This window comes from Protomyctophum bolini (genome assembly GCF_963924005.1).
Source record: "Protomyctophum bolini genome assembly, chromosome: 17".
NCBI lineage: Eukaryota > Metazoa > Chordata > Actinopteri > Myctophiformes > Myctophidae > Protomyctophum > Protomyctophum bolini.
The window spans coordinates 19,145,707-19,154,788 of NC_137878.1; the positions used below are offsets into that span (position 1 = coordinate 19,145,707).

Consider the following 9,082-nt stretch of genomic DNA (forward strand, 5'->3'; position numbering starts at 1 on the left):
TAATTAGGCTATTATCCAATTGATTGATTAATTGATTGAGACTTTATTGACTTTTGTTTTCAGGGGCCAGTTTTGAATTGCATCAGTCTGTAGACCTGTGCTCTTTGAGAACGGTTTTGAAGGAGTCTAGGGATTCCCATCACTTAATGGCTGTTGGTAGGGCGTTCCACATTTTAGTGACATAGAAGATAAATTAATTTAATCCCTTGTTTGAGCCGAATCGGGGTTGCACATGGTTTCACTGGTTTGTTGAACTATACCTCTGGTGTTGTGATTCAGCATAGTCCATAATGTATTACTTCCCTTTACTAAGGATATCAGATATTGAATACACAGTTAATACAATAAATAATAGAGCACATTTTATATGTAAATGTTTTTGAATAATATACATAATTTAATGTCCATGGAATTTCCGCCCCCAACAGCGGAAGAGGCGGGGCATAAACACATTGTGGACAGACGCTCACGCTCGCTCTGCGTTCATTCAACATGGCGGCGGGACCAATTTCTGAGCGAAATCAAGGTAACATAACAAATAAATGTTTGTGTGGAATTTTTGTTTTACCTCACATTGGTTTTTGTGCAGACCACACGCCCGTAAAGTCCTTTTTACCAGCTTTATTGATAATGTACCAAGTTTTATTAAGAGCTTTCTTAATAATAGCTGTGTGATAAGCCATGGAGTAACGTTTCACATGGAGGTCGGCTGTTCCTGGTTTATTTAGCTAGTTAGTACTTAGTACGTGGTGTAGCGATTTATCATAAACAACTTATTGTTGGTGTCGTTAATATTGATGAAAAATGCGACACATTAAGTTATGTCTATAAAATTAGAGTCGTGCTGTAGGCCGCCTCTGTATGAATGAACTCATTTTGAACAGCATGCTATTGCTAAGCTAAGATCAGCTTTGAAAGCAGCTTGAAACTGCCGGCTAGTTGAATATCCCTCTCCTCTGTAGTCTTGGATCTCAAGACTATCATAGATGTATTTTTTATCGAGTTTGACTTACCTTACCGTACCTAGATTATGATATGCAAATGTAAAACTTAGTTGTTTTCGTAACTTGCTGTGTTATCGCATCAGGAATTCAGTATAGGTGGGCGCTTGTAGGGACATCTGGGCACCTCGGTGTACAATTGCCTATTTTGTCCAAAATGTTAAGACATTAAATATTTGAAAGTTTGTCTCAAGTAATATAAAGTATACATGATGTGGACGTTATATCATTATCAGACTTAATTTGATCCTTAAACGTATTGTTTATGCCCCAAAATGACAATTTAACAATTATTATTGTAGATATGTTAGACCTTAATTGTCGAATGTTTAAACATGTTCTAATCATGTCTATGTTACTAGTTTACTTTAGACTCTTTTTCAAATATTGTATTTTTAAATATTTTGGACAAAATAGCCAATTTTACATCGGGGTGACTAGATGACCCTAGTGCCCACGGCCCACCTATCCTTTATCCCTCCCGTCAACCATGGCAGCCATTATAAACATAATTGTTTGTGCTCCACTACAGATGCCACAGTGTATGTGGGTGGTTTGGATGAGAAAGTGTCAGAGCCATTACTATGGGAACTATTCCTGCAAGCTGGCCCTGTGGTCAACACACACATGCCCAAAGACAGAGTTACTGGCCAACATCAGGGTGAGTATTATTGCTTTTGCATTTAACATTCTAAGTACTCCTGTGTCTCGTGTGGTGAAATAGGCTATTGAGTTCTACTTGGCAAAGTTTACCAACTAACCCTTTTCCTCTCCTAGGCTATGGATTTGTGGAGTTCCTTAGTGAAGAGGATGCTGACTATGCCATCAAAATTATGAACATGATTAAACTGTATGGCAAGCCCATTCGAGTCAATAAGGCTTCTGCACACAACAAAAACCTGGATGTGGGAGCTAACATCTTCATCGGTAATCTGGATCCAGAAATTGACGAGAAGCTGCTCTACGATACTTTCAGTGCCTTCGGCGTAATCCTTCAGACACCCAAAATCATGCGTGACCCAGACACTGGTAACTCCAAGGGGTACGCCTTCATCAATTTTGCCAGTTTTGATGCATCGGATGCGGCCATTGAGGCTATGAACGGCCAGTACCTCTGCAACAGGCCCATCACAGTGTCTTACGCATTCAAGAAAGATTCTAAAGGTGAACGGCATGGCTCAGCGGCTGAGCGCCTCCTGGCAGCCCAGAACCCCCTCTCCCAGGCCGACAGACCCCACCAGTTGTTTGCAGATGCACCACCACCACCCAGTGCACCAACGCCCGTCCTTACCACACTGGGGTCAGGGATGCCCATGCCAGGTAGGGCCAAACCACTGTGCTCCTTTATTTTATACTTCAATCATTGTGTAGGTTTTTTGTTATTGTAGAGAAAAAAAAGCTCAGTCAGAGACTTAATATTGCAGTAAATTAAAATAATTTGTTGTTCTGCACTTGGTGAAGCTCCCCAATTAATCAGTGCGAGTTAAATGAGTGAGCCGTCTGTGGGCGCGGCACTATAACCCCCACATGATTAATATAAAATGATAGCATGAACCACACAATTCTGAGATAGGAGATGGTTGGGGTGGTGGAAAGAGTTTGCTGAGACGATAGCACCGCAAATGGCATGGCATATCAGCAGAGGAGTGTGAGCTGTCAGTTTATGATTGGATGAGGAGTTGCTTATTCTTATCAGCTGTACCAGTGAATGAAATACTGATGGGTGCTTGACTTATGCATCTGCCTGAACTAACGTGATGCTACAGTTATTGTGTCCTATGTTACCAACGCAATTTGGTTTCTAAAAATCACACCCATGTGAAGTGAGTCTTATCATCGTACATCATCTAATTCCAGCCAATCAGAATTTACGTCCTCGCCTTCGTCATCAATGTTTGTGTTATGCAATGTTAACACTCAAAATTGTCCATTCATTGTCAATGGCATTTAATGTTTGTGTAGTGTAGTTTGTGTTTGCACATGCATACACCAAAAGCTGGACAAAATCACACTCGGGTGAAGTGAAGGGCACCTGGTGGTAATATTCATATTGATCAATATAAATATTAGGAGCACTAGCTAGTGCTTGTTTCACTTGTTTATCCTATCATATATTAAGGAAACCTTTGTCCATCTACCTGTCAGCATATGCAAACGACGTGGAAGCCTGTTTTTCATATAAACACCAACATTCAGTCAGGGCTATAGGATATATTGTCAAGACTCGTCATGCTTATTGCTTACAGCCCTGAAGGTTATGGTCCTTTTTGATCCAGTGCCCTCTATTATTTATACATCTATACTCAAACCGAGTGGAAGTGTGTAGGGCAAGGAGCTAGTTTCAAAATGAGGGCAAGGGATCTCTAGCCAGTGGCTACACTGCCCTGGGCTTATACACACACACACACACACACACACACACACACACACACACACACACACACACACACACACACACCGGCACAGACACAACAGTAGAACATACAGAACTTATAAATGAAAAATACGCTTTTCACACTTTTAGACCTTATCCATGGGTCAATTTTTGTGTATTTTTATATTAAAAATCTCATCTTAATCACTTCCTTTAAACAACAACGTGATGACGTGTCGAGTCCCGCATGAATAAAAATGAATCTTGATTTAATTCACCTGGTTTATTCCTATCGCTGTGCGTTCGTCCAAACAGCTGATTCAGAACTACTGTTTTTAATCTCATTCACGATGACATCCAGACAGTGTATTACTAGTTTTAAGCTTAAAGGTGTAGTGAAATGAAAATGTTCACACTTCTAGACCATATCCGTGGTCATCATATGGGCATACCTAACAATGGATGCCAAAAAATGGGCAAATTCAAATTTTTGTGTGTTTTTATATCAAAAGTCCATACAAATATCCCACATCAATAAAAGCCAATAAAAATACAGCTTGCCAGTCGCCAGTTTGATTCCCATGCTTCATTGTCCTCCAACACAGCTGGTTTTGCTTAAAGGACTACTCCGTTTTTAATCTCATTCAAAATGACATCCAAACAGTGTATTACTCGGTTTAAACTTAATCATCACGCTAAAATAGGTTCGAAATAAGTCACGAGCTTTGCTGCCCGTCTCTCTGTGACTTGTAAACAAACTACACACGCGTGCACATGTCGCACACGTAGTGGACGTCCCATAGCCTGAAGGGATGCGACGCTCTGATTGGTTAAAAACCACTTAACGTTTCGGAGTGAAACTTCTAAATAAAATGCCCCAAAAAGCCATTGCACCCAAACCCCCAGAGAGGCTCTCCAACGTTGAAGCGCTCGGGCCTACTGGTAAGAGTTGGGACTACAAGCGGACCAGTGGATTTTTGACGAGGAAACCCTGTGAAGCTTGGGTTTAACATTGAGCGCTTGTTTGGGCACCAAATTTTGTAAGTAGACCGTTCTTCCGGGTGCTTCAAAAGGCCACTGAGCAACTAATGCTCCGGTTCGGCCTCTATTCTTTTATTACTCTATGATTGCACCCCATGACCGTCCTTAATTCAGGGAATGCATGGTGTGTTATTAGCACACAATACATAGCTATTTTACAGCTTAAACCTCAACTTCTCATAGTTGTTGTTGGTTGGTAACAATTCCATGTCGGTCGGGTGCTGGTCGTAAATGACCAGGTTGTCACAGTGCACCACATGCCAATAGGATTAAATCGCTGTCCAAAACTAACCCAAAAGTCTGCATATAATTTGGCTCATCGCCAAAAATGGACTAGGTTACTAACCACATAAATGGAAGAGCATGAAATGTAATGTTCCTTCATAAATGCATGTGCATCATATTGGCTTACTGTGCTCTCTAATAAACGTTATCATTATCCTCCCCCACAGGCATGCCGCCACCCGGAGCCTTTCCTCCTGTACCTCCCCCAGGATCAATGCCTCCAGGGATGCCGCCTATGTCCATGCCCCCAAACCAAGGGGGACAACAACCAAACGCAGCTGGGTCAGGGCCTCCACCTGGACCTCCTCCCTTTCCACCGGGCGGCATGCACCCAGGTAAGAAGAACGCTTCCAATTTCACAACCGCACAGGATTGAACAGCCATTGTGAAATGTCTGTGACTGTCACGCAAAGTGACTGTCACGCAAAGCAAGTTCTGGAGTCATTGTCATTGTTTGTATCCCACAGGAATGCCTCCGATGGGAATGCCACATCATGGACATGGTCATGGACCTCCTGGAATGGTACCACCGCCCCCTGCTCCACCAGGTTCTCAGCAGCACCGGGCACCACCGCCTGGCATGCCCCCACACGGTCACCCACAGATGGGCATGCCACCCAGAGGACCATATGGTCATGGTCCCCCGATGGGTAAGTACTATACTCTCAGTGAATCTCAAATCTTTTTTTGTTGTCGTTTTTGTTTGTCAGGGTAAATGCAGAAAATCGGGTTACAATAATATTTAATATATATATATATATAATAGATTATAGTATTGCATAATATTAGGGTTTCTACTAGCCCAGGCTAATGTGTCCGCTGTTCACACTTAGGCCTTTCTATTATTAGTGTGGTTACCCACTGTAGTACGTTTTTGAGCTGCACTAGCCACTCCAATGTACAGCTTTGTGTGTATTTCTGTCTGACTTTGATTGGCTGATGTATGATGACGTTCTCAGCATACATCATCATCATGATAAAAGGTGCCGCTCACTTCACACAAGTGTAGCTTTCTCTTCTTCCTCTTCTACATAATATACCAAATCACAGATGACATCCCAGATAGGACAAAGGGACACGGATGGGTACAATGGGTACTCTGACCAATCCCCAGACATTATGACTCAGACATATTGGTCGGATGGGCGGTGCGACATAGGTGTGAGGGCTGCGTAGCGGCCAAACTCTACTCCACTTAAAATGTCAGTGTAGTTCAAAAGAATCATTTGCTTTCCAACAAAAGTTTGTTCCTTTTGTAATTAGAAAATTACCATCACCATGATATCAAAGCTGTGCTTGTCATGTGTAGCATCTACTGGAGAATTCTTGAGGACTGGAGGACTCTTCTATTATGAAACCAAACCTTGCATCATCCATATGGCTTGTTTATTGTCTGACTTCTGTTTACATGCTTCTTCTGAGGCTTCTTTGGGTATTTCATCCAGTGTAATGAGTATAATAACAAAAACAAATAATGCAAAGCTCTCTGGATGTCATCGTTTCACCTGAGGCTGTTGGGGAAAGCAATCACTAGCACACAATAATTGTCATTATATCATTCCCTCCAGATAATTTAAATATTAAAAAAGGTGCTCAGTGATTTGACTTAATGAATGTTATCAGCTGTATACAGTATATGACACACGGGCACCTTTTTTTCCCCTGCACATATTATTAAGCCATAATTAATTGCAGTCTAGAATCAGAATGAGCTCTGCTAAAATGTTGGTAAAACATACCTAAGCAACAAAGTAATTACTTAAAAGTCGTAAAAGTGCCTGCAGTCACCAAGCCTTCCTCAGTGACACGCATTACCCCAAATGCATGCGGCATGCCGAGGTAGGCTTGACACCGAAATGCATCAGTGTATTCTTTCCGTGGCTAGACTTCCTGCTGAGCTATTTTGTTATTATAATTAGCAACCTATGCTAAGCAATGGTTGTATTCACTGTCTGCCACTGGGTGATCACCCCAGCTTTGGAAAACTGCTATGTGATCAATGTGTCCAAAAAGGTTGCCCACCTGGTTTATATGCAACATTGATGAAATAACAGATTGATGATTACAGATGACAAAGTATTTTCAAGTATAATCTATACCAGTGGTTCCAAAACTTTTTAGCCCATGACCCAAAAGAGAAATTATACATTCCCCCAGCCAGGACACAATTTAGTGAAAATAGCACATCTACAAGCTCACAACGCATCGTTTCGTGCTCGTTGTGAGCTTCTAGAACGGCTTTCGATTTGTTTCGATTGTCGAAGACAATACTTTAAAAAATAATTAAATTTGGTATTAATTCATGAAAACTTTAGCTTTTTTGAGAATGTTTTTATATAAATGTCCCACAAATGGGTTTCGACCCACTGTTTGGGAACCCGCGATCTATATACCGGTACTGTAAATCCTGGATGTGGTAGTTGCAGTAGATTATTCAAATCCCCCCCCCCCCCTCCTATACTCACTAGGTCATCCCATGCATCCGGGTATGAGAGGCCCACCTCCGCCCATGCCTCCACCTGGCTATGCCAGCGGCCCTCCTCGTCCTCCTCCGTTCGGCTTCCAGAGAGGGCCCCCAATGCCACCAAGACCCCCTGGAGCTCCACCTCGTGTTCCTATGAGAGGACCAATGCCACCGTAGAATGAGGACTGCTGAGAGGGGCTCTCATTCTTTCTCATACTTTTTTTTTTATGTTTCCAGATCTACTCTAGACTAACATTGTGAAAGTAATTTAACCACCAAGTTCTGTCATCTCTTGCCAATGTACAGATCCTGGCCCTTTTGAGGAATAAAGGTTTTAATACAAGTTTTGGAGTTATTCTAATCTAAATGAACTTACATTTCAGGCATTTAAACATTCTGGTGCCTGGCATTTTGTTTTTAAAATCAAATTTTGGTCATGGGTGGTAATACTACCGACTTGGGTTTCCATTAAACTGTTAAACAGGCGGTTCTTTGTCAGAAAAAAAGTTTTGTCAGAAAAAAATATTCAGCAGGTCCACATACAGTACCTAAATAAAAAGAGCAAAAAGTAGTAGCCCTTTTACATGCATCAGTGTTCTCCTTTTATTTCCCCCTTAGTAATTGCTTGTGCATCTTTGTGCGTCCACCTCTCTAGTTTATGGTTGCTATAGTGAGACTGCGGTGACGGTAAGTGCTCACCCCAGGGAGTAATGTCTCATAGATGAGTGTCCTGGGCTTGGTGCCAAATTGGTGAGAAATTGTGAAAAGAGCTTTGGTCTTTGATCTACGGTGGTGCACGCAAGCCAACAAAAAACAAATGTTTGTATTTATATCCAACACAAAAGCTAAATTTTCCTACTCTACTTTGAAAATAATCTATTGTATCTTCTAACAATAACCTCTGATTACGCTATAGTCGTAATTGACTATGTCTTTAAACCAACATATTTGAAACTGACTGAATTCTAGAATGTAAAACTATATATTATTATAAACCTGCAATTAATATACAGAAATCTCTTCACATTTGCAGTCAGGGGAGATGGTGAGTTAGCATGAAGTCTGTTTAACACACAAGTAAACATTTTGAACTCATGAATAAATAAGGGGAGCAAGCAAACGAGCTTAAATGTAAACATTTGTAGAATGGGATGCAGTGTCTGGGAACATGGGACTTGCTCCATCTGGACATTGTTTGTCAGATCATTAACTGATCATCAATCACCAATAACTGTTTAACAATGTTCCATGACTGCTTGGGTTTAAAATGATGAATGATTGGAGATCTAATTGAATGCACATTTGGGTCAATCTCGAAGCTCAGGTTCTGTTCCTTTTTTTTTAAAGTCACGTTTCTTTAGCAGGTCTGAATCCATTTACACTGTATGCAGAATAGGCTATGGAATCATTGACAGGCAAGTGGTTGGCATAGCAACAAGAGACATGCGTGTTTCCTCAACATGCGACAAACTAGACTATATGTTTTGTTCCTACACAAGAATATGACCAGACACGGTTGAAAATATCATGCTATGGCTGCTATAAAAAACATGTTTGAACGCCAATGGGAATATAAGAGAGCAAGAAAATAATCCGTGCCTATTATAGGCTAAATAATTAGAGGCATAGAGTACAATCTCATCATATGGATATGGGTATAAGTAGCCTAATAAACCTGATACACAAGGAAGGATACATTTTGACAACCGCACGAAGATGGGATATGCGCCAATCCCCCCATAGCAATGCGTTAATGTGTTTCTGTGAGGGTTGAATAGGGGGGAGGGGGCTTCTCTGATGCTCGCATCATTGCAAGTGAAGTCTAAATTTATGCGCCATCGCGCGATGGTGTCGCGCGCCGAGAACTGCCCAGAATAGTAGACCTTCAAGCCCACAACGCGTCTCATCCGCCACCCG

General features: G+C 41.5%; 1 protein-coding gene across 1 annotated transcript; it reads left to right on the forward strand.

Moving 5' to 3' along the window:
- Positions 1-457: 457 nt before the first annotated feature.
- sf3b4 (splicing factor 3b, subunit 4) lies at positions 458-7,748 on the forward strand. The gene is made up of 6 exons (XM_080786833.1): positions 458-526; positions 1,534-1,662; positions 1,779-2,321; positions 4,869-5,036; positions 5,169-5,351; positions 7,170-7,748. Exons 1-6 carry the CDS (start codon positions 493-495, stop codon positions 7,340-7,342), a joined length of 1,230 nt encoding a protein of 409 aa, XP_080642959.1. The 5' UTR covers positions 458-492; the 3' UTR covers positions 7,343-7,748.
- Positions 7,749-9,082: the final 1,334 nt, after the last annotated feature.

What these genes read in the sequence shown, in the direction of transcription:
- sf3b4 (XM_080786833.1), top strand. Translation starts at nt 493, where the DNA reads ATGGCGGCGGGACCAATTTCTGAGCGAAATCAAG. An exon ending in AGTTACTGGCCAACATCAGG is followed by an intron (nt 1,663 to 1,778) that starts GTGAGTATTATT and finishes TTCCTCTCCTAG; the next exon opens with GCTATGGATTTGTGGAGTTC. An exon ending in GTCAGGGATGCCCATGCCAG is followed by an intron (nt 2,322 to 4,868) that starts GTAGGGCCAAAC and finishes CCTCCCCCACAG; the next exon opens with GCATGCCGCCACCCGGAGCC.